Raw genomic sequence first — 27,950 nt, forward strand, 5'->3', positions numbered from 1 at the left:
ATGCAGAGAAACACCAGGCCCATAAAGAGAACTATTGCAGATGTGCAGAGACATGGCTGATTGACAGGAATTTGAGCCAATGTTTTTAAGATCATTGGCACCCATGAAGAACTTGACTGCTCTTCAATGCAGTTTTCAGTCTAGGATGACATGGAGCTAAGTTAGCTCAGCAGGACCATCGAAAAGCACTCAGGCCAGGTGCTGTGAGCTGCCACTGAGCTGCACACATCTTTCTTTCCTCCAACAGCTTCCAAGTTCTGCTGGCCGATGGACAGGAACAAAGTCATGGTCCTTTCCCTTCCCAGCTCCCAGGAGAACAGACAGGAAGAAATGCATGCTTTTTAAAGCACAGAGGTGAGGAGGTGACTTGTTCCCCATGTAAATTGTGATGGAGAGAGATGATTTCGTTCCCTTTCAACCAAAATTGTCCTCCTTACCCAAGCGCTGTGACCGAAGCCTCTGACCCTTATGGGACAGGCTTGAGGCTAAAAAGTAGCTCTTTATAGGAGTGAACTTGCTCTTTTTCCTTACTTGTTTTTAATCTCTACTTTAGAAAATCCTCAGAAGGTATAAGGAATTTGTTCTCTGCTCCTGACTGTGGATCTTCTGCACTTGTCTATTAAATCAGAGGGGTAAAATGAACCTTAACTGATTTACCATCTACACCTTTCCAGAGCATTTGATCCACGTTTTGACACCCACCTTCATCTCATCCATCCAGTCCATAATGTACAGCATTTCCTGGAATATCTTTTGCAGACCAAGGTTCATCTCCAGGCGCTGTCTCCGTGCCCGGAGCAGCTCCAGGAGATACTCCCAGAGGCGGATAACGTTGTCCTTCCTCGCAGTAATGCGTTTAATATCATGGTAGTTTTCAGTCTCAAGCTCCTTTGCAACTGCAACCACGGCCTGGACTCGTTCTTCATATGCTGCAATATCAGTTTCAATGGCCTCGTGCTTCTTTGTTGCAGCTTCTACTGCTGGGAGGTCGAAGCCAAAATTATCCTGTAAAGACAGAGACACTTCTTCAGTGATGGCTGCTGAGGAGATAACCCCTACTGGCAAACTCCAACTTGATTCCTGGTGGGGCAGAATACACTCATCAGCAAATCTGGGACCTCAAAATGCTCCGAAAAGCCTTCTTTAATAAAATACAAGAGATCTCCGATAACCAGAGAACCACTGACACAATCAGGGATATCACTTACTGCCTCTGAGGGAAGACTCATGGTGGCCATCAGGATTAGGATGGGCCTTTGGGGGTTTTTTGAAGTAATCTCTAATATTGAAAGATAAAATTGAATCCTGGGCTAATTCCACTGAATTGGCCACAATATTCAGATAAAGAAAATCTTGACTGTGGGTAGGTATTTCCACATCAGTATCCCTTGAGTACAGCCTGACAGATTCAAGGAACGTACATCCAAACGCATTAAAGATAGGATACAAGGTATGTGCACTAAATACACATCTGCACACGCGTACATATACACAGATTGAGTAAAACAGGAGGTATAGGGGAGGACATGGCCTCTTGGCGAGCTCTGGATCCTATAATTACTGCTGGGAACCATGTGAGTCACGCAGTGAACGCAGCACCTGAGAGACGAGCCGCTGGTTCTCGCTCAGCCACGTCTCCCTCATAGCTGCCTTGCGATCAAATCTGCGCGCGAGCTGTTCCAGTTTCTCCTGTCGGATGAGCTCGTTCCGCAGTGCCAGTTCTCTTTCATGTTCAGCTTTTTCCAGTCTCTCCCAGGCCTGAAGACATGAAGGGGAAAACACGCACCTTCTGAACACACGTTCTGATCGGAATATGATAAATCCCAGCCGCTTTGCATGGAATCGGGACTGAAGCCGCTCCAGCCAAGCTTCACTACACTGCTTATTTAGGTATATGCCAACCAACCTGGTTTGCTCTGGCTGGGGTTTGCTAATGTAAGAGTATGACTTGAGATCAGCTCTCCATTCATTGCTTTTCTGAGCAAGGGATAGAGGACTTGTTTATCTCATACGTTTTCTTGAGTTCACCTGGGTTTTGCCTCCAACAAAGCCTGAGCAAGCCCAGCTTAAATGTGTGAGCGAGTATTTATTAAAGGAACAAAATCTCCTGAGTGCTGCTCCTAAATAAGCAGATTCTGCCCCCCACCCTTTAGGAAATGGGAGTTACAGCTTGGTGTCCTCTCACCTCTAAAATCAACACACAATTGTTGTTCCTTACTACATCCACTAGGGAAAAAGCCCCACAACTGCAGAATTTGGTTACTTTTGGTGCATACAAGCCCTTTTCCACCCAAAGCCCCAAGCTATTCACATGTGTGACATGAGTATTATAGAAGTCTTAGAAGCCTGTTGAAAGCCAGCTAGTGACCTTTCAGATCATCTTACAAGCAACAAATATGCCCATAATTAAACACAAACTACCCCAGATTCCCCTAATTCCTAACAGATGTGGAACTGCCTAAACCCAAGTATTCCTAATAGCCAGGAGCATGGAGGAGCAAGGCAGGACCATGAGATCTTGGCTAGAGTGACTGAGCATCTTTCCAGCACAGAAGATCTGAGGATACCCACGTTTAGATTAGGGAGTCCAAGCTATAGGAAAAGGTCAACAGCCCCTTATGTCCCCATATTGAGACTGGAGACAGCGAATGTGTTTCTTCCCAGTATGCTGAGAGAGAGACTGAAAGGAAGCAAATCCTGAGTTGCACAGGAGGAGCTGGCTCCATTTACCTTGTTGATGTCAGAGATGAGCTTGCCCTCCCTTGGCATGTACACTTTCTGGTTGTTGGCTCTCATTTTGCTCTGGATGGTAAACAGCAGCACTTCCAGGTTCCCTTTTTCTGTAAATCTAAACAGAATTTGGCAGGAGAATCGAGTTACAATAAAGCTTTTCACTGCTCCTCAGGTTTAGCAAAGCACTTCTTTCAATGACTGGTGTTATGAATGGAGCACTCAGATAAATACCTTCCTCTTGTGTGAAAGCAACTGAAAAAGCCCCCACATCCCCTGGCACCAGCTGGGTCACAGCAACAGAAAGTTCACAGAAGCCACTTGTCTGTGTTTAGATTTAAAGCCCCTTGGGGGACAGAAGACTGCGTTTTATTTCTCTTCTATTACATGTGCTGTCCCAGCTGACTCTATCAACACATGGAATGGAAGTTTTATTTAAAGCCCACTGCAGTCAGTAAACTCTTCCCACTGTTTTCCCTTGGTTTTATGCCTGGGAAATAAACAAAGCCCATAGGCACTAGGGAATAGCCTGCAGTTTTAGATGTCTGGGTACTCCGTAATGCTTTGGGTTGTGATTATTATCCATTAGAACTCCTATTAGACAAAAACAACAAACAGATCTGATGTCAGAACGCTAAAAAGAGGCTTTCCAGAAACCAGTTGCCCAGCTTTGGCTGTATCAGTTTTAGTAAGCGTAGGGATGTTTTACAAAGCAGACACACTTCCTCTTGATGTTGGATAAGCAGTAAGCTCTTTTAATAGCAGTGCATTGGAATTATACACTGCTAGCAAGCACGACTGGTGATGCTGCTACACTAACATGCTACTACCACTCACACTGTAAGGCAGGCTTAGTCGTGCGAGCTCCCAGGACCCTGAGATCCTGCAGGCTGCGGTTATCTGCCCACTGAACAGCACAAAGCAAAGAGGCCCCAAGCAGCAACGCTTGAGTGCCAATAAGAAACGCGATAGCTGGGTTTCTTCGCACAAATAAACCCTTAAGCCGAGATTAAAGTTACTTGGATGTGTTGGTGCTTTGCAACATCAGCGGCTGACTGAACAAAACCAGGCCACTGGTGCTGTAAGCCAAGACTGAGAATTACTTGGGTGGTTTCTCCACGGTGCGGTAGGTGTTGAACGCCTGGAGCTGCTGCTGCACCCCAACCAGGGAGTTGGCAAACTTGCGATTGTTGAGGATGATGATGGTTTGCTCAATCCACTCAAGGAGGTCCGAAGCCAAAGATTCGTATTTCTCAATCATCTTCTCTGTCTCGATGGCGTTGTCAAGCACCTGCCAGGAGCAGCACAATGTGAGTAACAAGGGCAGCGCTCCTCTGTCATTTCAAGCCAAGCTACAGAAAAGGTTCTGTTGGGAGACTTGATTTATGAATCAGACCGCCCGCTCCTGAGCGCCACAGGGGCTGGGATCCCTGAGGAATGAGGGGTTTGTGTGTTCCAGCCCTGAATTCCCATGAACCCCAGCAACAGAGGCTTACAAAAGGATTCATGTTCAGTCTGCTGGCTGCAAAGACGAGAGCAGCCTCGCCAAAGGGCAGAGAATGAATGCACAGTTTGTAAATGAGGGACTTCTCTGGGCTCCAGAAGAGCCAAGAGGACCCAGAGGGTGAGGAGCAGTTAACGAGAAAGGAAAAGCAGCAATGATGCAAAATGAACAAGCAAAAAGAAAACTCCAGCCAAATGGTTTCTAATACGAGGCAGCTGCAAATTAACTGCTAGCAGTCACATGGGGATGCTTAACATTCAAAACACACTCAAACCCAAAGCCAAAACCTACCATAGAGGGGACTTTAAAAAGCCTAACACCCAAAAGAGGGGAAAATACATAAAATCAGTACTATTTCAACTGTTTCCTCATAATTTTCTATTGGAACTTGCAAACCTTTCCGATACGTTTTCCTTCGACAGCTAAAGCCTTCATCTTGGAGAAGTAGTGGTAATATGTCACCACGTAGGTGATGATTGACTTTTCATCAGGATGGTCAACACTGATATCTGCAACGCAAACAGGAGTCCTCTTAGCAGCTGAGGGTGCAGGGGTTAAAACAACACAGCAAATCGTGCAGCAAGGGCGAGCCACGAGAGGTGGGGTCAGGGGCAGTTCAGCTCCCAGGAGTTCTGTCCTGATCAGAAATAAGCTGGGCAGCTTTGGGCTGGGTCTGGATCACTTGGTGGTGCACAGCACTGTACTCTGCCGTTAGGAAGTGATGCTTTATCCCTCTTAGTGTGGTTACGGCGCATGGCTGTGGGCTGTGGGCCTTTGAGTCAGGCTCCAGGCTTTGCCACAGCTTGTGCATGGCCAAAAACCTCCCTAGTGTCAGCGTGCATTGACAGAACAGAGTTAACTGAGGACTTCGGTGCTGTGTCAGCATTCAGAGAGAGGAATTCAAACCAAAGGGTTTGTCTGTCCGGGCAAATCTGGGAGAAACAGGTGGAAAACAAATTCCTTTCCTGCAGCAATTCAGAGGCACTGGGAAATAAGCAAGAAGCAACTTGCCCAAACACACAGCCCTGGGATGAGAAAGTTTCCTGTCCTAGCACTGGAGCAGCCTTCGATGCACACAGGCTGGAACTCACTGTCAGGCTGTGATAACTCACTGTCAGGAGGTGATAACTGTGTGCTGAATTGACATCATTCACCTCCCAGCTCACAGAAGGTGTTTCTCAGGGTGGATCAGAAGGATGCCTCTAACTGGGATGATTTTGTGTATACACAGCCAGACCAGTGATCTTGCCAGATAGGGCAAAACAAACACAGGATTAAAGGCTCTCCTGCTGCCAGTGCTCAGTCTTCTGCAGGAGACGTCTTCCATTCTCTCCTTCCCTCCCTGGCTGCACAGGTCAGGCAGCGGCATCCTGCTGCTCTTGAACCTAAAAAGCTATCACAAAGCTGTGCCCTGCAACAAGGAGGGGTGGAGAAAAGAGCCCACAAAGAGCTGAAACTGCAGGAATTCTTACCCTCGGGGTCCAGGAGCTTGGTAAGACCAAGGTGTTGCTCGGCGAGGTTAAAAGCATTCTGCAGATTGTAGTGTGCATTTGATTTCTTCAGCTTGTCAAAATCAATCAGATCAGGCCTAGACAGGAGGGAAAATTCTTCAGATTTCCCAAAGCACAACAGATACATGAACCAAGCTCTCCAAACCTCAGAAACGCCCTTGTGCTTGCCCAGTAGCCCCGTGTATTTCAACAGCAGTATTAAAGGGATAAGTAACACCTAGCACATGCCACGGCACAGCCTAACCCATGGAGAGAAACAGGACAGCTTAACAGTGAAGGTGACCCTGGAGAAGAAAGGAACAGAGTTGTGATCACCCAGTCTCTCCTTATGCCCATGTAAGTGTGCAAGCTACCCCAACAACCTCACTGAGCTCGCCAAGGAGCAGCATCCCAGCCACATCAGTCTAGCACCACATGGTTCTATGATTTCTTTCCCCTCCAGGCTGCTGTTGTGTGTGGTTCCCTCCCAACCCTGAACTCTGGCAACCAGACCCATCACTGGTTACCCAACAGGTACAAGAACTTCTCTTCCAGCCTGGTCAGTCACAGACCAAAACAATGATGGGTGTAATTGTCTTGGAACCAAACACAACCGGTTTTGACACGGGATGCTGTTGCCCACACGAGCTCACAGTGACCACAAGAGCTGTAAAAGCCCTAAAGCAAGGCAAGTTGCTGTAAAACTCCCATTAATTCTTCAACTTCCTCCTCTCCATGGACTTCCAAACCAAGCTGCAAAGTAACTGCAAACCCCCATGCACACGGCAGCAGTCCAGGCTTTCAAACCCCAGAAAGACATTTACCCACACGTACCTGTGCTTGTGTATTAGTGCGTTGAAAGCCATCCCATCCCTCCAGCTCGTTGTGAAGTTGTGAATGTTGACGTTGGGGTAACTGATGGGACAAAAAGCAAGGAGAGCACTATTAGTACAGCATCCTCTGTCATTAAAAGCTGATTTCTTACATACAATAAGGAATGGCACCTTTATTGTAAACCCAAGGGTGGGATATCAGCATCTCATGATGGACGATCTATCATCATGACTGTCCTCTCATCAGAGGCTGACTAGAGGCAAGTGTACCTCATCTGCTCTTGTAACCCCCCCAGAGCTGCAATGCATTCCAGACAAAAGCTCTGCATGTCCTTCCAAGCGATCACTTGAAGCTATTACTTTATAACTTGCTGCCCCAGCTGTGAGGTTTCAAATCCCTGCAAGTCTAGAATAATGCTGAAGTGCCCCAAGTCATTACAGGGACATTAAGTTTCCTGGGGAAACATACTGAATGTCTACAAATGGAGATTTAATAATGCAAGAAAGTTGCTGTCAGAGAAAGACACTTTGGAAATATTTCCATAGACATGGAAGGAGGGAAAAGTTGGTGGCAAACATCTGAAGCATCATTATTTCTTCAGAATAGGGTGAAAAAGAGTCAGCATGTTACTATATCTTCATGGATTATGCTTTAGTGGAAGGTGTCCCTGCCCGTGGAAGGGGGTTGGAACTGGACGAGCTTTAAGATCCCTTCCAATCCACACCAGGCTGGGGTTCTATGATTCTATGGCTATCAGCCTGATACGCTCATCCCACAGCATTAATACAATAACTTCAGAGTTTTCTGACTTGTAAGCCTCAATTCGCTTCTCTTGGATGGCTCCACTTCATCACAGATACATGAAATGATTTCAGTGAACTCTCAGAGCGCTCTAAGAGCTTCAGAGAGAATCCCTGAATCCCCACTCACCCGGCTGTCTTCATCTGGCACCACAAAAGCAGAGCATCTTTAGCAGACTTCTTCTCCTTGTTGTCCTCAGTCTCAACACTGATATCTTGGATCTGAAATGAACACAGAGGTTTTATGTATTTCTCTGTGAAAACACAGCTGGCCTGTTTTGAAAAGGTGAAAGGAATTATAGCAGAATACAAGCACCAAAGGAAAGCTATGACGACAGGCAGGGGGAAGAAGGTGAATGCTCTTCCTCATTTAAGAGCATTCAGATCAAAAAGCTTCTGCTGCCCTTATTTTACTGGGGATTACTCTTTGTTTAGGTTATTCCACTGACAGACCAGTTTAACCTTCATGAAGCAAAGTGATTTCCAGCTGTCAAGGCAAACCCTGCCCTGTCCAGCACTATGGGTTCACCCTGCGAGGTGTTTCCTGTGGGAGAGGGGAGTATAACAGCTACCAGTGTCAGCAGCATCACAATTTGCTAGTCCACATTGTAGGCTGTCCTCCAGCTTTTAAAGAGAGGAAAAGGGTTAAAAATAGAGGGAGGAAAAGGAAACCACTTTTTACTTCATGTGGACCAATAGATCTTATTTTATGGATACAGTTCACTGCTTTGTAAAAAGAACACTGTAGCTTCAGTGAAGTGCCACAGGAAGATAGGCAGACACTTTCACGTTAGGAAGACATTGAGCCACACCAACTTTAACAGACTGTTACAGTTATTAGGTATTTATTGCTATGATATTTACTGCCTCCGAGGTCCACAAGAGTGTAGAGGTCTATGAGAGGTTCCTATTGATGAGTAATTTCAAAGTAAACTTATATGACTCCACACAGGAAGCTCCCATTGGATGCTACAGCAGACTGGCAGCATCATGAAGACTAACTTAATCCTAAGGATTAGATTTAGGTGATAGCTGTGAAGGGCCTGGGAGCACTCTGCTCTTCAAAAGCCCAACAAAACACATTACAACCAACCATGGAAAGCCCAAATGTGTGTCCATCTGTGTATGCATACATACACTTCACCCCTGGCAGTGTTCAAGGCCAGGTTGGATGGGGCTTGGAACAACCTGGCCTGGTGGAAGGTGTCCCTGCCCATGGCAGGGGGTAGGAACTGGATGATCTTGAGGTTCTTTCCAACCCAAACCATCCTATGACTCTATGGCATTTACCTGGAATCTCAGGATAATAGTCCAAATAAGGCCAAGCGTCAGCCTGTGATTCCCATCCACAATATCATGGGATCCCATGTTTTCTAAGTGCACTCTTTGCTCTTTCAGGAACTGGAGGGCTTTATCAACATTCTCCAGGCAATGGATGCGCATCCTTCCTTTAGTTGGTTTAGGCTAGAAGGTAAAAGGAAGAAGAAAAGTATGCATTAATGTAGGTGGAAGGGAAAACCCAAAAGTGCTTGATAACGCTTGAGTGCAGGCAGGTGGGTCACCATTATCACCTATCCTCTCCCAGCCAGCAATGCCACGTGCATCCGTTCTTCAAATTCAATGGACAAAACCACTCCTTGCATCTTATGATGCACTCACACAAGGATAACGGCAGCACATGTCAAACCCATGGGGGAAATGCCAGTATCCCAGACCTGAGCCACACACACCAGGAGCCCATTCCATTTGCCTTTCAAAGGGCTTTCCCTGCTTGCTTCCTCCAGTTTTCCTCTCTAGTGCATTCATTCCCTAGCAGGACAGGAAGAGAAATGATTTTGTAAGGCTCATGATGCCACACCTGCTATAGTTTCCCAAGATGCTTTTTTGCCTCCGGTACAAGTTCTCCCACACTTGAAGAGATTCTGCAAGATAGAGATATGAAACAAACTGATAACTGGTGGAGGCAGGCAGCAAAGGGAATTGGTAATGAATGCTCCAGAGTATCTGCAAATGCAGACATGCACTTGTCAAAAAGGCAGCTCAGATCTGGGCTGTAAAAAACTCCTCACCAAACAAATGGCACCGGGTTTTTGTCAGCTGAAGTGGGATAAATCGTGTGAAAATAGCAGAGATTTATTCCAAGGCATTTTAACTTCCTATTTCCTTCTTCATAGGAAAAGAAAGTAAAACCCATAATAATAAATCAGCCACAGCAACAGAGCACAGCTTTATGAAGGTCCAGTGTAAAAAGCCATGAATATATGTTCATATACATTATATAGAGAATATATATATATATTACAGAGTCTGCTGTAAACCCACACGAAGTTGAAGGCACTTTGCTCTGCAGACAAGGATTGCAGCTGAACAGCCTGTTCAGTGCTCAGACCTCCCCAGAGGTACGCAGCCACCTGACCTAACTTCCTTGCTTCCTGCAGTGAATGCAATCAACTGCCCATGGAAATCCTGACTGGGTCCAAGGGGAAGGGTTCAGCCAGAGCCGTGTCATGGTCCCTGCAAACAGCAGCCTGTGGAAGGGTGCTGTGATAGGACAAGGGGTAACGGGTTCAAACTTAAACAGGGCCAGGTTGGACAGAGCCTTGGGTGAGCTGGTTTAGTGTGAGGTGTCCCCGCCCATGGCAGGGGGGTTGGAACTGGATGATCTTAAGGTCCTTTCCAGCCTAACTGTTCTATGATTCTATGAGACGCTTGCCAGAAGGATGCCCTCAGGACACAAACCCCAGAGGTCATCGGTTTCACTTCAGCGTTCGGGTAGCTCAGTTCTCCTCCCACGGCTGGGTCATGATGCAGACAAAGTCAACCTGCAACTCCCAGCAAGGGCAAGAGTTCCCAGGAGCCTGCCACTGCTTTGGGGTCTAAAAGTCCCTCTGGAGAGGCACAGATTCCATGTCCCCATCATGCAGGGTGAGGAGCCATGGTGTGAGCGGGAGCAAGAGTGAGGTTATGTGTTTGGCCAAAACCAACTGGAGATCCATCACTATGGGCAGGGACCCATCCCTGGCAGTGTTCAAGGCCAGGTTGGACACAGGGGCTTGGAGCAAGCTGCTCTAGTGGAAGGTGTCCCTGCCCGTGGCAGGGGCTGGAGCTGGAAGAGCTTTAAGATCCCTTCCAACCCAAACCAGGCTGGGATTCTATGACCTGGCCAAAACAATGTGAGGGACCCCAAGAAGACCAAAGGTTCCATTTCTGTGTCGTGTCCCCCCGCCCAGTTTAACCCACTGCCTTGCAGCAAAATGAGGAAGGAGCACCCGCAGCACGCAAGGTGTGGCTGTGCCTGCCACGCTGTCCTGCACAGCCTCACAATGAGTAAACCCTCACATTTACTGGGCTAACACAGATCCCGGCATCAACCAGAGGAAAAATTGTCTTACATCAAAAATCTTCCCTTTTCCAACAGAAAACTCACTGCAGAGAATGGGCTCGGACCGTTCGACCTTGGAGCACCCAGGAATTGTTAGGAATTCACTAATCCTTTATTTAGCTATGGAAGAAACTGAGCTAAAGGCTTATTAATCTGCTGGAAACAGTTCTGAGCTGTCTGGGACAAGCTGGGTAACAACTTGTGCAAACAAAATCACGACTGACTTTGCATCCTGGCTGGATCCTTTCCCACTTTGCTCAGAGAGACCTCCCCATGCTATCCGTTTCCTTGCAAACACTCTGCTGTGCAGGGAACTCTGTGTAGCAAGGTCTGGCCAAAAGGCTTGGATCGGGACTCAAGCTGAGCAAAGACAGGGAGATGCAGATGTTGCCCCTGCTGGGTGCTCTCCTTCTGGGTTTCTCCAGCAGGTTTTCAAAGGTTCTGGGTTTTCATCCCCAAAAACCACACCAGCCTTTGAGAAGCGCAGGGCTTGTGCAAATGAGGCCGGAGGTCTTGCAAAGGGCAAAGAGCAGCCCTGCTGCCTGGTTCCTAGCCCAGATCCCAGACTCTGCTCCACAGGAATATGGCTCCAGCTTCACTCTGATTCCCAGTTTCAAAAGAGAGAAAACAATTCCTGTTTGTTCTGCTGCAGCAGTGAGCACACCATATTAAAACAGTTATCCAGGCTGCTTCCTGCGTTTGTTTGTTGCTTGCTAACCATTTGATGTTCCGTGTCTTGATTCTGTACAAGAGCCTGCCTTTCGAGCTCTGCTTGGGTGAAGGAGATGTCAGAGCCTCACCAGTACCAGCTAAACTAAATTCCAAAGGGCTGGAGAACACCAGCAAGTGGATGCTACGTGCCAGTCCTCCTGGAATAGTTCTGCTGTGTGTAATAGTCTGCAGGTTTAGTGCGTTGCGTTATCTGCGGTGTGTTTGCAGAGGAAGGTGTGGTGGAATGCACTGTTCAAACAGAGACTGCTGTCCTCCATCCTCAGATAAGGAAGCTACAGGAGGAATTTGTGGCGGCGCAGGCAGCTGCCAGCCCCATACCCAAACCATGATGCAAGACCCAGCATTCTCCCCACCCCAAGGGCTGCGTAAGCCCTGTTTGCATGTTCAGATCCTGGGGAGAAAGATGTCACTGAAACACAGAGAGTCATGGGACTGCCGGGCTGACACTGAAAGCCCAGCCTTGGCGGGCAGATGGGGGGATTCAAACAGAGGTTGAGGATTCAGACAGCAAACATGCCACTAATGGGGCACGTTGGTCTTGCTTATTCATAGAATCCCAGCCTGGTTTGGGTTGGAAGGGACCTGAAAGCTCCTCCAGCTCCAAGCCCTGCCACGGGCAGGGACCCCTTCCACTAGAGCAGCTTGCTCCAAGCCCCTGTGTCCAACCTGGCCTTGAGCACTGCCAGGGATGGGGCAGCCACAGCTTCCCTGGGCACCCTGTGCCAGCGCCTCAGCACCCTCACAGGGAAGAGCTTCTGCCTTATGCCCAACCTAAATGTCCCCTGTTTAAGACTGAACCCATTACCTGTCACTGTGTGAATATATGTAATATACCTGTATGAATAACACCAGCCACCTGCAGCGAACAGCTCAAACCTGACACCTCACTGAAACAAAGGATTTGGCAGAGAAACAGGTTTCGAGCAAACTGGAGCTGGCAAACACTGTGGTTAGACACCTCCATCCACAGATGCCTTCAGGAACACAGGGGACTTCTTTCTACACACGTCAGAGCTTCCTTACCTTCCCAGATGCATTCAGAAAGCTTCCTCTCTTGCCTCACTGTATACACACATGCTGTGGCCCATATGTTCAATTCATTAACCAGAGTCTTAAGCCATGGAGCTCCCATTAATAGGAAGGCTTGATGACAAGCGATTACACTGTCGCATCCTCATGTAGCCTTGGGTCTTAGCTAAAGACCCGTCTGTCTTTGAAAAGATTGCTGTAAATTAGGCAGCTAAGAGCAGAGCCATCATTTAAGGAACTGCAGGAACAGCTGGTACCTGTTCCCTGATACTCAGTTTTTCTCTTGACACCCAGGTTTCCTGTCATGCATCAGCATCTTTCACTACAGGCATTTTCTTACTCATCACCCCCTTGTGCAGGTATCGGGGCTCTCTCAGCATACCCAAAGATAGCATCTGAACCATTTAAATTCAGTTCAGACAGTCCCCTAACCAAGCCTTACCTATCCTAGCAAAATGAGTAACCCAGGAGCACTGCTGGGCAGTCAGGTGCAACACCACAAGGAGAACTCCTCCAAAGGTTCCTTTCTTCCCTGGCAGTGCTCAAGGCAGTGCTCAAGCTGCTCTAGTGGAAGGTGTTCCTGCCCGTGGCAGGGCTTGGAGCTGGAGGAGCTTTCAGGTCCCTTCAACCCAAACCACTCTGTGAGTCTACGATTCCTTTGATTCCCACTGAAACCAATAGGGTGATGCTTTAATGGTGTCTGGATCCAATGGACTTCTTTTGAACCCTCAATACTCAGTTTTGCTGCGGTTCAGTTGAGCCAAGGCTTCACCAAAAACCCACCCAAAACCAGAGCAAAACCCCACAGCGAACATGAGTGAACACTTACAAGTCTCTCCCCCGAGAGCACTTCCAGCAGCTTGATGAGCATCCTTCCATCCCGAAGGTCGGTGTACAGATCCGTAATCCTGCATGACACACGGGCCAGGTGGGAGTTAACCCACTTCGTGAAAGTCTTCTTCTGAACTGCCTCCCGTTCATCTGGTGGGAAAACAATACAGAGTCACTCAAAACGAAGCACACTTCAGGTACCTAGGTGAAAACGTGATGCTCAGACATGGCTTATATGAAAGCTATGGCTTGTCCGAGCACAAACATTGAAGTAATTGGAACTTCTCACTGAAATTCCACCTTCCTTCCCATTTCATGACATTTTCTAGTGTCAGTGGGAGTTCTGTGGAACGCATCTCAAGGGCAGCTTGCAGACTGACTTGCTGCTCGGGTAAGCAGCTTTCTCTACGTGTAAGGAGGTCTGTCGTAGAGCTACACTGTAAAAGCCTGTTAAGACCAAGCAAACTGTCCAGGAATTCATCAGGTGTTGTCTTCCACCGCTGGAAGCACAGCCCGACTTCTGCTCTTGGGTACACACACAAACCCACAGCAGGTCCCCTGAAGTCACCAGAAGTCATCTCGGATTAAGACAGACCCAAAAGAGAGCAGAGAGCAAAGCTTCCCATCTACTTTTCCCCCTTACTCCAATACTTCTGTGCAGGTTCAGCATTGGTAACTGTATTTACGCTATGTCAACATGAACTTCTCCATAACTGCATGTTTCGAGTAGAGCTGCATTATTTAAAGCCATAGACAAATGGGTTCTTTCCACCTTCCCAGTCTTTCACACCTGTTTATACATGAAAACGCTGGCTACAAGAGCTCTACCAATGCACAGCCCCACTAAGGTCCACATCAGTTCAGAACCCTCTATGCAGTGATCTGCCAAGCCATGATCTCTCGGGCAGAAAGTATACATCTGTGTGGTTAAATTCTTCAGCCAAGGGCTTGCGACGGGGCCTTGCTGTGTTAGCAAAAGTCATTTCACTGAGCTGGGAACTGCTGCAGACCAAAGGCGTTAATACCAGGTGCTCACACTTGGACTGACTCAAACGCGGGCTAGGAACGGAAAAGAAGCTGAGGCTGGAGAGGACAGAAGGTTGAGAAACAAGCAAAGGAGACAGTAAGAAATCAGGCAGTAGGAGGGGGGTGAGGAGGAGGAAGAGCACGCCAGCAGTCAGTGGCAGTTTGCCCAATTGCACAAACCCCACCCTACGATTTCAGTTCCTCCCATGCACTTCTGAACACACTCTTGCTACCCATGTGCTAAGACGCAACCAAACCCAAAGCGCTGAAGCTGCCCCGTTTGTAACAGCTTTTACGGACCGACAAGGTGTGAAACGCATGAGTGAGGCTTGGAAAGAGATAAAAGGGAGGGTTGGTGATAAAAGAGATGTGCTTCCACGAGCTGGCAGTTTGCGGTACTCCTGCTGGCCCTCCCTCTGAAGCAGGGGATCGCTGTGACATAGGAAGCGAGCAGGAAGTCAGCAATAACCACAAGGGAATAATAGAAGAATGACAGTCATAAAGAACAGGCAGCACTGTGTGAGCAGAGCACGCAGCTGGTCGCAAAGCCCAAAGCTTGTTGCACCACGGCAACACCAGAACCACAAGCATTATCTCTGCACTCGAGAGCTGCAGCATCTCAGACCCATGCTGCAATTCATACCAGTGGTGCAACAACACAGCTTGTTCTATCTTAGGTCCAAGAAGAGAAAACCCAACGCATCTGACTCGTAGTAATAGTTGTCCATCCAAGGAATGATTTAAATATAGCCTACTAACCTTAAATATGTATCTTCTGCACTATTTATAGCAAGTTCCTGGGAATGCAGCCTCTGCCTGTCTAGTAATCCATGCTTTTTAGTTAAAATATTGCCTTGAAATGAGTCGCAGAAGGAAAACTTTGCAACAGTTGGTGCTTTTCAAAGAGAATTCCAACAGCAACTACCACATCTCCCTTCAGCAGCTTGAACTAGACCCAAAACAGCTCAGCAAGTTTGCTTGTTTAATCGCTGTGGTCTCTATACAGAGGCACAACATTCAGGGATCCCTGTGGTTACCCTCATTCCAAAGAGAAATGTGGATGTACGGGATCCCAAAAATAGAGTTGGAAATAGAGAATGTTTTGTTAAACAGAAAAGCTACCAAATACCATCCCGAAGCCACCCATTAAACAGCCTTTGGTCAGAAGTTGGGGTTATCAACAGCCCTCCCAGCCTGGGCTCACAATGAGAGCAATGGGTGGGGAAAGCACATCCACGTGGTTTTAGTGAACGAAGATGAAGGGTTAGGGCCTAATTCTGAACAGACTGAAGAGGCGATGGGGGAAGCACAGCGAGGTGCCAAGCCAGGGTGCGAAAACTTTGGTGCCGTTGTGGTAACCAGCACCAGCGCAGGATCAAGCTGGTCAAAGGATGTCAACAGGGATCACCCCAGGCAGCCCTTTCAGGAGGGGGGAAATGGGTCCTTCTGACAGCCCAGGGGCACCTACCCAAAAAGGCTGCCCTAGAGAGGCCCTAAAAGAACATGTAAAAGTGTGTTCTTAAAGCAGTGGGATCCAGGGAATGAACCCTGACAGAGTCCCAGTGACTCCTCCTCTTCTGGGCTGCCTCAGCATCCTTACGCACCCTGAATTACCAGGGACCATCTCCCATCCGGCTGGAGGCTCTCAGTGCTCCGGTGCCTGATGCTAGGTGCTGTCACACGTGTTTTCTTCAGCCTGATTCAAGAGCAGGTGCTGCCTCTCCCCTCCTGCCTCCCCTTTCCTCCCCTCTCGCTCTCTGTGGCCCTTGATTTCCTGTTTACAGCAGAGGTTGAAGGGCTCGGGGTGGTTTTTCTGCCTCCGCTCTCGTCTTTGCTCCTCTCACCTGATCCCCACCCATCCTCTGCAGCACCCGCCTCACCCTGCTCACACACCACGGAAACACAGCAGGAGAATCTCAGAGCACAGCTGCCGTGGTTTCACTCACCCAGGAAGGGCCCTGGATCATGCACTTGATGGGGCAAAAGCAGCTCTGATCCCCCACTGACACTACTGGGGACAGGCACAACAGAAGGGAGAACCCCAACGTGGTTTGGGTTGAAGGGACCTTAAAGCTCCTCCGGCTCCAAGCCCTGCCACGGGCAGGGACCCCTTCCACTAGAGCAGCTTGCTCCAAGCCCCTGTGTCCAACCTGCCCTTGAGCACTGCCAGGGATGGGGCAGCCACAGCTTCTCTGGGCACCCTGTGCCAGCGCCTCAGCACCCTCACAGGGAAGAGCTTCTGCCTAAGAGCTCAGCTCAGTCTCCCCTCAGGCAGGTTCAAGCCATTCCCCTTGGCCTGTCCCTCCATCCCTTGTCCCAAGCCCCTCTCCAGCTTTCCTGCAGCCCCTTCAGGCACTGGAGCTGCTCTCAGGTCTCCCCTTCAGGAGCCTTCTCTTCTCCAGGCTGCCCCAGCCCAGCTCTCTCAGCCTGGCTCCAGAGCAGAGCTGCTCCAGCCCTCGCAGCAGCTCCATGGCCTCCCCTGGCCTCGCTCCATCAGCTCCATGACCCAGAGCTGGATGCAGTGCTCCAGGGGGTCTCGCGTAAGGCACAGCCTTTCCTATCCCCACCTCGCTTCACTCCTGTGTTGCTCCCACAGCGTGGGAACACAAACCAAGCCCACTTGGAAAGCGGTGTGACGGGAACTGCGCATGTTAAAACCTCCCCTGAGCATTTCTACACGGTGTTTCACAACAACTGCAGGTTTTTGCAACGCTTTTATCAGCCCTTTCAAACTGATAAACTCTATTTTTCAAGCTCTGGGGTTTCAGGTTAAAACAAGCACAGAATTAAAACCAATGAACTTTTGCTCTCTTGATACCTCACCTGGAGCATTGTGTGCAGTTCTGGTGTCCTCAACATAAAAAGGACATGGAACTGTTGGAACAAGTCCAGAGGAGGCCACGAGGATGCTCAGGGGCTGGAGCACCTCCTGTATGGAGACAGGCTGAGAAAGTTGGGGCTGTTCAGCCTGGAGAAGAGAAGCTGCGTGGAGACCTCAGAGCAGCTTCCAGTATCTGAAGGGGACCTATAGGGATGGTGGGGAGGGACTCTTCATTAGGGACTGTAGTGATAGGACAAGGGGTAACGGGTTCAAACTGAACAAAACTTAAACAGGGGAAGTTTAGATTGGATCTAAGGAGGAAATTCTTTACTGTGAGGGTGGTGAGGCACTGGAATGGGTTGCCCAGGGAGGTTGTGAATGCTCCATCCCTGGCAGTGTTCAAGGCCAGGCTGGTCAGAGCCTTGGGTGCCATGGTTTAGTGGGAGGTGTTCTTGCCCATGGCAGGAGGGTTGGAACTGGATGATCTTTAGGTCCTTTCCAACTCTATTCTATGATTCTATGTTTCAGAAGACACATTTGGCTGGGCACAGAACACAACCGTGACTCTTTCACATGCAGCGCTGTGTAAAAACCCACAGTCTGAGGGCCAGGTGCCTCCATGAGCGATGACACCAGGGATTTAACATCAGCGACAGGCCCCAGAGCGCTATTTCTGGATCTCATGCGATCGTTCTGACAAACGTCCTTCCTCCTCTCAAAAGCCCAGGTTTAGATGGTGAAGATTAACTGAAACCAGAGGGTAAGGGCGGAGCTCGGCGCGTCCTGCAGCTTGTGAAAACATCAGCTTCCCAAGGGTAAAGAGAAATGCGCCCCATGCAAAACATGCCCAGCAGGGAAACGGAAGCTGCGCTGCCGGCGGGATCGATAATGGAGAATCCAACTTATCTTGAGGCAACACTGGGAAGGAAATTTCCTTTCTGCGGAAACCCCCCCCGCCAGTAGCCCCGGCACGGGGAGCCTTGGAAACTGCAGCGCTGTGATTGCGGGACATCACGGAGCCTTTGTTTAGCAGTGCGGTAAATAAACGGGAGCTTGTGCTCTGAATGAGCACAAAGCAGGGGTGGATGGGGGCACCGGCAGGCATCGAGCCCCTCGTCTGCCTGGGGAGAGGCGCTTCTTCCTCCGGGGTGATGAGAAAATAACCTGGCCTAAGTGTAGGTGACTTCCTGAGAGACAGGAGGGTCAGTGGCTGCGTCCCCAGTGTGGGGCAGAAGGAAGGGGTGACACACACCATCCTCCTTGTCCCATCTCAGCTATACCGGTTGGGACAGTGTAACAGTGGATTGGCCCTGGGAATGCACGCTGCAGGAGCTGGGTAAGAGACACATGGGTCCCCTTGACTCCTTTGCTATCCCATGTAGAATCATAGAAAAGTTAGGGTTGGAAAGGACCTTCAGATCATCCAGTCCCAAACCCCCCACCATGGGCAGGGACACCTCACACTAAACCATGGCACCCAAGGCTCTGTCCAACCTGGCCTTGAACACCACCAGGGATGGAGCATTCACAACCTCCCTGGGCAACCCATTCCAGTGCCTCACCACCCTCACAGGAAAGAATTTCCTCCTTAGATCCAATCTAAACTTCCCCTGTTTAAGTTTGAACCCGTTACCCCTTGTCCTGTCACTACAGTCCCTAATGAAGAGTCCCTCCCCAGCATCCCTATAGCCCCCTTCAGACACTGGAAGCTGCTCTGAGGTCTCCACGCAGCTTCTCTTCTCCAGGCTGAACAGCCCCAACTTTCTCAGCCTATCTTCACACAGGAGCTGCTCCCAGCTTGGTTGGAAGGGACCTTAAAGCTCATCCAGTTCCCCCCCACACCCCGTGCCACGGGCAGGGACACCTTCCGCTAGAGCAGGAAAGTCTCCTTGTAACCGCAGCACTAACGGCTGCTGTGACAAAGGTTACCTGGGCAGCTGCCTGCTTTCTAAACAGAGCCTGGAGCCAGCCTGCTCCCTTCATACCGGTCAAACCGCATTCGCAACAAGTGACCTTGACTCCCTCTCAAACGGGACGGCAATGGAAGGTTTGGCGCAGGTAAAACGACTTCCAGCGTGCAGCAGCTCCTGCCTCTGCGCCCGTCGGATCAGCAGCAAAGGGGCTGCTCCCAAAGGAGCTGGGAGGCTGCTGGGGAAGTGGAGGGATCAGAGCACTGAGCGGCTGAGATTGGTGCTGGGTGCGTGCACAGCATGTGGGGCAGCCCGGCATCAGAGCACGGAAATCCTCCCTACCCAGCCTGGCTGTGAGCAGCTCACTGGGTGCATCAGCAGTGTTTGTGGATCACAGAATCAACCAGGCTGGAAAAGCCCTTCAAGCTCATCTAATCCAACCCCTGCCCAGCACTGCCAAGGCCACCACTAACCCATGGCACTGAGGCCTCGTCTCCACGGGCTGTGAACCCTTGCAGGGACGATGACTGCAGCCCTGCCCTGGGCAGCCTGTTCCAATGCCTGAGCACCCTCTGGGGCAGGAATTGTTCCTCAGCTCCATCTAAACGTGCCCTGGTGCAGCTTGAGGCCGTTTCCTCTTGTCCCATCCCTTGTTCCTTGGGAGCAGAGCCCAGCCCCTCCTGGCTCCATCCTCCTGTCAGGCACTTGTAGGGAGCCATCAGGTCCCCCCTGAGCCTTCTCTTCTCCACACTGAACCCCCCAGGTCCCTCAGCCCTTCCCCATCACCCCTGTGCTCCAGGCCTTGTTTCTGCTCCTCTGTCCTTCTCTGTCCCCACTCCAGCCCCTCAATGTCTCTCTTGTAGTGAGGGTTCCAGAACTGCACAGGATTCGAGGTGCAGCCTCACCAGTGCCCAGCACAGGGGCACAATCCCTGCCCTGGCCCTGCTGCCGCACTGGTGCTGATCCAGGCCAGGATGCTGGGGGCTTCCTGGCTGCCTGAGCGCAAGCTGCTCATGTTCAGCTCCATCACTCAGCACCCCCAGGTCCTGTTCATAAGCAGCTTCCAGCCTGGAGCATTGCAGGGGGTTGTTGTGGCCCAAGTGCAGGACCCAGCACTCAGCCTGATTGAACCCCATGCAATTTGCCACAGCCCCATGGATCCAGCCTGTCCAGTTCCCTCTGCAGAGCTTCCTGCCTCCAGCAGATCAACGCTCCCACCCAGAATCCTGCATTACCTCAAGACAAATTAAGGCTGAGGTTTAATCCCTAACTCCAAATGCTGGCTCCTGCAGGTTCACATCTTAGTTTGATTTCCATGCTGGAAGTCATTTTTCCAGCTCAGAATGATTGTTTTTTCACTATAGCAACAGACTCCAGCACCTTACCCAAGGCATTGCTAAACACCCTGACTCAGATCCTTGTGCATTGCTCCCGGCGCACCGCTGCTGCTGACACCCAACATCCACAGCTCCCCACATCATACCCTAGGATAACCGTGCAGGAAAAACAGAGCTTCCTTTTGTAGGACAGCGTTCCCATTACCACAGGTCTTCATGGTGCAGGATGTTATAGAATCAACCAGGTTGGAAAAGAGCTTTAAGATCAAGTCCAACCCTTTCCCAGCACTGCCAAGGCCACCACTGAATACCAGTCCCCACGTTCTCTCGCAGATGCAAGGATAAGGAGTTAAACAGCCAGTAATATCCACAGTTTCACTAAGTCCAGCTGTGCTTGGAAGTTTTTCAACTCTGAAAGATGCCCGAGAGGATGGCAGCTCAGCTACTGGGACCACAGTGCGGTGACCAAACAAGATTTTATCTGGAAACCACATGAACACGTGTGACAATCTTCACTCTTTGTTATAGGAACAGAAGACTGTCTGTAGAGAAGAGGAAGTAAAAGTAATTCCTTTTAACCTTCAGGTGCCCTATGACTACCTCCCCTTTAGCAGCAAGGCAGTAAAACTGAACAGGGGGTGCTGCTTTTGTCCAGCTACAGGATTGAGAACAGGGGTTGATGAAACTGGAAAACAAGGACCTTAATGTAGAAGACACAGGTCCCTAACATGCAGGGGCAAGCAACAGCCTAGAATGCAACCTGCGGGAAGTCAAACTTACACACACCTCATTCCCAGAGCCCATGCTTAGGAGCAACAGGTGAGCTTTGAAACCACCTCCTTCGTTTTCAGTTCCACCCTGCAGCCAGTGTAACGCAGAGGGACGGCTGCAGCCGATGGGTTCGCTTGCTGGATGTGTTTGGTGTGGTTATTTCACGGCACAACGCGGAGTGACTCCATCCAAAGGGGTGAGACTGCGCCAAAGTTCTTACAGGCTCCGACACGACTGAGGCAAGAACCTGACTGTGCAAGATGACAAACAACGAGGGGATTCCGCTCCTGCTGTGTTCAGCTGCTGCTCTTCATCAGGAGCAGGACCCTTGCTGCTTTCCCCACTCTGCTCCACAGAGCCTATTGTCCACACAGCAGGGCTGTGGGCACCAGCCCATTCGCTTTCATAGGAAGCACCACCCGGCTTCAAAATCCTATTAAATATCTCCCCTTCTCCATTGAACAGTACAGCATGTGATGACTTTCACTGCTGAAAACACTGGGAACGGGGAAGGCTTCACAAAGCAGCACGTGGACAAAGCAATTCGGCTGCTTTCTGTCTTTGGTGTCCCTACACCTCCCTCACACAATGAAATGATGCACCGGACAATGCCCGGTAGCATTGCAGGGTGTGGGAGGGCAGGTCCTGTCATTGTCCTTGGTTTTACACACAGATGATGGCATTTTGGTGTCAGCAATACAAAAATAGACCTACTTCGGGTTCAGGTAGAAGAATGAGTGCCTTTATCTGCAGAAAGTTGGATACTCACCTGGAGCATTGTGTGCAGTTCTGGTGTCCTCAACATAAAAAGGACATGGAACTGTTGGAACAAGCCCAGAGGAGGCCACGAGGATGATCAGGGGCTGGAGCACCTCCTGTATGGAGACAGGCTGAGGAAGTTGGGGCTGTTCAGCCTGGAGAAGAGAAGCTGTGTGGAGACCTCAGAGCAGCTTCCAGTGTCTGAAGGGGGCTGTAGGGATGCTGGGGAGGGACTCTTCATTAGGGACTGTAGTGACAGGACAAGGGGTAACGGGTTCAAACTTAAACAGGGGAAGTTTAGATTGGATCTAAGGAAGAAGTTCTTAATTGTGAGGGTGGTGAGGCACTGGAATGCGTTGCCCAGGGAGGTTGTGAATGCTCCACCCGTGGCAGTGTTCAAAGCCAGGTTGGACAGAGCCTTGGGTGATATGGTTTAGTGTGAGGTGTCCTTCCCATGGCAGGGGGGTTGGGACTGGATGATCTTAAGGTCCTTTCCAACCCGAACTGTTCTATGATTCTATAAAGTTGCTGTAAAGTCTTCTACAGAGAACAAATGAAACAGAAAAGTCATCTGGGTTGAACAGATTAGACTGTGGGAGGGCTCAGCCTACTTCGTTATCTAATTCAGAAGATGAAGCTGACATATTTAAGCAGATTTAGGGAATACGTGCTCAGCTCTCCCTTGGGGCAACTATATGAACTCTGGTTTAACACCAGGAAAATGCCCACACCCAGAGCAGCCCTCTGCTATGGCAAACACCCTTCACACAGCTCACTCCATACACATTAGCTATGGAGCTTTGTCTCTGGTACTCACTCCGGGATACCACCTGACTTCTTGCTCTGCTGTGTGCAATGCAAACCAGCTACAGAAATGAGACCTTTCCAGTGCATGACTAAAATGGTTCAACACTTGTGGGTGCTGCTGTTGAAAACACTCACACCCAGCTCCAGCTCCAAACACCATCCTCTGCCCTGCTGTAATGGAATGCTCACGTTATTGAAGTTCATTATGAGAAAAAGGAAGACCAAGGCCTGACCCCCAGGATGCTACAAAGCCATTTTTACAGCATAATAGCAGTGGTTACAGTTGAAGAAAGGAATTAAGTTAAAACTTGAACAGGGGAAGTTTAGATTGGATCTAAGGATTAGATTCTTTCCTGTGAGGTTGGTGAGGCACTGGAATTGGTTGGCCAGGGAGGCTGTGAATGCTCCATCCCTGGTGGTGTTCAAGGCCAGGTTGGATGAGGCCTTGGGTGCCATGGTTTAGTGTGAGGTGTTCTTGCCCATGGCAGGGGGGTTGGAACTGGATGATCTGAAGCTCCTTTCCAATCCGAACTGTTCTATGGTTCTATGGTAACTTCAGGGCCTAATGAGCCTGCAGTAGAGTTCCAAAGGATCCCCCTTGAAATACAGCATGAGAAGTACCTCAGTGCTATCAGCCTTTAGCCCAGAAGGGCACCAGTGGCTGATCTGGTGTCAGTGGTTTACACTTGATGCCATTTTTCCCCTCGGAGGAAGAGACAAAACAAACCCCTTCGTGCAAAGGAGCACGGGAAAAGCATCGGCCTGTCCCAGGACACTGACCGTGGAACTCCCACCAAAGGACAAGGACGTCCTGAGCTCGCTGCGCTATTCCAAGCGCCCACAACCTTGTGGGGTCTTTGCAGCTTCCTCTAAAGGACACTTTGAGCATAATGCAGGGAAGTGCCAGGGATTGGGGGGGGAAAATCAGTGCTGTTATTTTCCATACTTGCCCAAACCAGTGCTAGCCAGGGGGACAGCAAGGCTTGGCACATGCAGAGGACACACCAGGTACTTCACTACGTAAGGTCCAGCTTATTTCTTTCCCTGTTCAGCAAACCCAGGAGAATGAAAGAGGCTTTACAGTGGATTTCCACTTGTCAATAGGAGGAAAAAATGAGCAGAGGAAGGAGGAGGGTTCTGTTGTTTTAATGGTTTCTGTTGTTCTCTTGTCCTTTCAGCACTCCTCCCTCTTCTCCCTTGAGATAAGACAACAGTTCCCACACAAGACTAACAGCACTCTGCTCTTTCTACGGTGCAACTATGTGAGCAGACTGGGATCCTCCTTATCTAGGTATTTGGGAATATGAAATTGTAACTGTTAGCAGAGATGACTCAGGAAGGGATGGGCACCAGACTCAGCATTCACCTTGAAGACAGCACTGCACCACCCTAGGAAGGAGACCTGCTGGTGGTGCAAGGCTGGGTGTAGCCAAGCGAGGGAAATTATGATGGTTATCAAGAAGAAAGGTGTTACCATGAGGGTGCTCAGACACGAGATCACGCAAAGGCCGTGGGATCCCCATCCTTAGGGGTACTAAGCTGTGGCTGCCCCATCCCTGGCAGTGTTCAAGGCCAGGTTGGACACAGGGGCTTGGAGCAAGCTGCTCTAGTGGAAGGGGTCCCTGCCCGTGGGTTGGAACTGGATGGGCTTTAAGGTCCCTTCCAACCCAAACCAGGCTGGGGTTCTGGGGTTCTGGGATTCTATAATTCTAAATTATTCAGTGATTCCATGAATTTTAGCAAGCTTAAACAAGAACAGGCCAGAAGAGCAAACTGCCACTATTCCTATGGAATCCCACTGAGGGATTTCAGGGAGCTGCGGGACCACCTCTTTCATCTGAGGCACACGTTGAGACATTACATGAAGAGAGAAGTCCAAGCTGTGATGTGTTTTGACCAAGCTTCTTTAAAACCTCACTGCAATCAGAAAGAGGACTGGATGAAAGGAATGCCAAACCTTGGCTGGGTTCATGTTCAAATCTAATTTCACTCTAATGACAGAAAAGCATTAATGGAAAAATAAATAAATCTACGATGAATGCATTTAATCCTTTCAATTATTAAATCTCTGCGCTAAACGATGTTATCCTTGCCATTAACTGCTGTTAAATCATAATTTTCATTATCACAGCAATATTCTCAATGGAAGAACATGTATTTAAACAGCCACTGCATTGATCAGGGATTAATAATAGCTGATTTCCCAGCCTTGCTGAACAAGGCGTTTAGTTCACCCAGTTTCCATGGTCACACCAGAATTTACCACTGTTAACTGCACGCTATGTTGTGGAGCCAGATGCACTACACTCTATTGACAGGTTGCCAAATAAAAGTAGTTACACCAGAGGTAAGCCAAGCCTTGGCTCTGCAGGCCTGAGACTAAGCTAAATCCCAAAGGTGAAACCTGAATCAGTAACAGCAATAGGAATACCGTAGGTTACTATAAAACCTACTTGTGTAACTGAAGGGTCGATGGCGTTTGTAACATGCAGTTATTTCTAAGAAGGGAGTTTTTCAAATGCATCGATTTTAATGGGCTTTGAAACAAACTGCTAATAAGAAGCATTAGAGGGAAAAAATCCCTAATCCTCTCTGGCTCTAATCTGCAAACCCATCACAGAGAGCTCCAGCTGAACTCCAGGAGTCTTCATCTTTGGAGAGCGGTTCAACTGACGCTTCACTCATCAACTTGCCTAAGCAAAGCTCCAGAAATGGGACCCCGGTGTAAACTTCAGCACACACCTTCAATCAGTCACTTCTATGAAAGTTCTTATTTAAGAACTAATGAATAATAAATTAATAATAAAATAATAATTAAAAACAATAACACTCCTACGTCGCCCTTGCCATGCCAGACCTGCTTCCTGGGGACCGGTGAGGTATGGACAAGCTGCCCATCCATTCCAGTTCCTCACCTCAGACCTTCCCTGCTGGGCTGGTTGATTTCATTCCAAAGGTCATTCACTGATCTGCTTTTGTGGGACGATGGGATATGTTCAAGCAAAATCATTTCAGCCTTTGGAGTTATGCAAGAGCAGGGAAAAGAGACACCTTCCCAATGCAGTATTTCTTGCCCCTGTAATAACTTTCAAAGTAGTAGGAGGAAAAAACCCAAAACCTTTGTTGAAACTCCCAAAGATCTCTCTGAGATTTAAAAGGTGATGCAAATTTGAAGGAATTTCCTGGGTAAAATTATACTTTGAACCCCTTAGAGGTGCATCTTCACCCAGAAACGCCAGTTGTTCCTCCAGTCTTCGAATGTGGACTTGTGAGTTGTACTGACTACAGTGTGTTGATTATACAAATGGTAAAGCCCTACCTGGGTATAAAGATACAGCCTCTGTTGAAGTTATCCGGGATGGCTCCCATCCCCATGTTTCATGCCAAACATCATCAGCTCAGCACAATCCATACAAGAAGCACCCAAACACTGCTGATCAAAGTCATTTCACAGATGCCTCCTTCATTGCATTGCTCGTGGGCTCTGCGTTCTGGGCTTTCCCCTCTCTCAAACTGTTCTACAGCATCCTTGGGACCTTCAGAGCACAACCAGAACCACAGCCTATGAAACAGGGCAATTAATAAAGGAAACACAGAGCCCAGGAACTTCTGAGGTGCCTGATTAATGCTCCCAATTGGCTGTTAATGGAACAGCAACGTCGTTAAAAGATAATTCAGGTGTTGGTTACGCACAGAACTATCGCACATTTGCCTTACATACGTAATCAGGCTCTCTGAACTGAGGCTGTTGGGGTGCTTATCCCCATCTCACACCCCTTCACAGCCAAACCACATGCATACACGTGCACATGGGTATGAAAACGCGTTTACGGCATCTTAGATTGCGTGCGCCTTATTTGTGCTTTCCTTAAGCCTGAGGGATCTCGACTCACTGATTTTCAGGTCTCCAAACTTATCTAAGCTCAACTCAAACACACAAGACAGCTGTGAATGACAAAAAGCTCCACACACACACTTGTGAATACAAAGCTCACAGTGATCAATAGCTGGTGCCAAGGAAATGGCTTCAGACTTGGCAACGGGAGGTGCACCAGAAGAGAGAGCTGACTTACGGAGCACAGAAAACAAAAGGTGTTCTGGCATGGGGCAGTTTGCAAACATGCACCTGGAAACTGCTCTCATCCCAGCCCTGCCACTCCCAGTGTAGGGAGCAGCTCTCCTGCATCCAGCACAGAACCGTGCTCCATCCCTATGGAGGATGTCACTGCCAGGACATACTGCATAGTAAAGATTGTGTATGTCAGGTTTGCTTAAGTGTTGTCTGTTCTCCAGGACAGCTTGTGACTGCCTTTATTTAGAAAGGAAAGGATCTGTAGTGAGGAAACGGCTGGAACATGATGGGCCCCAGGCGCAGAGGATACATCAGCATCCTTCAAGTGGCACAGAGCATCGTTAGCATTGATGTGCTGGCAAATATCAGTGCAACTCGCCTGTTAGGAGCAAATGTTCCAGTAAATAAGGATTTATATCATGGGGATTTTATAATATACCCTTATCAGGCATCATTAGTAACACAGTTATCTGGGGAGAGAGACGGAGAAAAGCATTCAATGTGAGCAGCAGTGGATTGATGGAAAAACGCCATAAATTCCATGTCTCACTCAGTGAACTCCCTCTATAAGGACTTAGGGAACAGCTATGAACAATCATACCCAGATGCAACCAGTGCCTAATCTGCTATCAGTGGCTGATGGATTACCATCATCTATGTATCATCATTATACATCTACCTGTAAAAGTGACAGTGGCCAGGATGTCACCTCAGGAGCAGGCAGGAAACAGCCTACGGGCACTGCCAGCTTTCTAAAGGGACAACATTTAGACTGAGCTGAGCTCTTAGGCAGAAGCTCTTCCCTGTGAGGGTGCTGAGGTGCTGGCACAGGGTGCCCAGAGAAGCTGTGGCTGCCCCATCCCTGGCAGTGCTCAAGGGCAGGTTGGACACAGGGTCTTGGAGCAAGCTGCTCTAGTGGAAGGTGTCCCTGCCCGTGGCAGGGGTTGGAGCTGGAGGAGCTTTAAGGTCCCTTCCAACCCAAACCACTGTGTGATGCTATGAGAACTTACACAGCATGAGACACTGGGCACGTAAAGGTAGGGTGAACCCAAATTACTGAGCTCCCCATGCATGAGAACCACAGAAAAGTCAGAAGTTCAGAACACAACCGACAC

At 49.1% G+C, this 27,950-nt stretch overlaps 1 protein-coding gene across 2 annotated transcripts in view; it reads right to left on the reverse strand.

Moving 5' to 3' along the window:
* The window catches only part of SPTBN1 (spectrin beta, non-erythrocytic 1), a 94,354-nt gene that overhangs the window by 39,986 nt on the left and 26,418 nt on the right, over window positions 1-27,950 (reverse strand). For both annotated transcript variants that reach the window (XM_061461674.1, XM_061461675.1), the window contains exons 2-11: window positions 13,331-13,482; window positions 8,649-8,822; window positions 7,489-7,580; window positions 6,559-6,639; window positions 5,707-5,822; window positions 4,631-4,743; window positions 3,834-4,021; window positions 2,731-2,848; window positions 1,600-1,758; window positions 703-1,005 (exon numbers count right to left, since the gene is read on the reverse strand). In XM_061461674.1, the coding sequence (XP_061317658.1) occupies window positions 703-1,005; window positions 1,600-1,758; window positions 2,731-2,848; window positions 3,834-4,021; window positions 4,631-4,743; window positions 5,707-5,822; window positions 6,559-6,639; window positions 7,489-7,580; window positions 8,649-8,822; window positions 13,331-13,482 (1,496 nt within the window). The remainder of the gene's footprint in view (window positions 1-702; window positions 1,006-1,599; window positions 1,759-2,730; window positions 2,849-3,833; window positions 4,022-4,630; window positions 4,744-5,706; window positions 5,823-6,558; window positions 6,640-7,488; window positions 7,581-8,648; window positions 8,823-13,330; window positions 13,483-27,950) is intronic.

The sequence above is a fragment of the Pezoporus flaviventris genome, unplaced genomic scaffold (assembly GCF_033815535.1).
Source record: "Pezoporus flaviventris isolate CSIRO_AGI_PZ_B2104156 unplaced genomic scaffold, CSIRO_AGI_Pfla_v1 ptg000031l, whole genome shotgun sequence".
Classification (NCBI taxonomy): domain Eukaryota; kingdom Metazoa; phylum Chordata; class Aves; order Psittaciformes; family Psittacidae; genus Pezoporus; species Pezoporus flaviventris.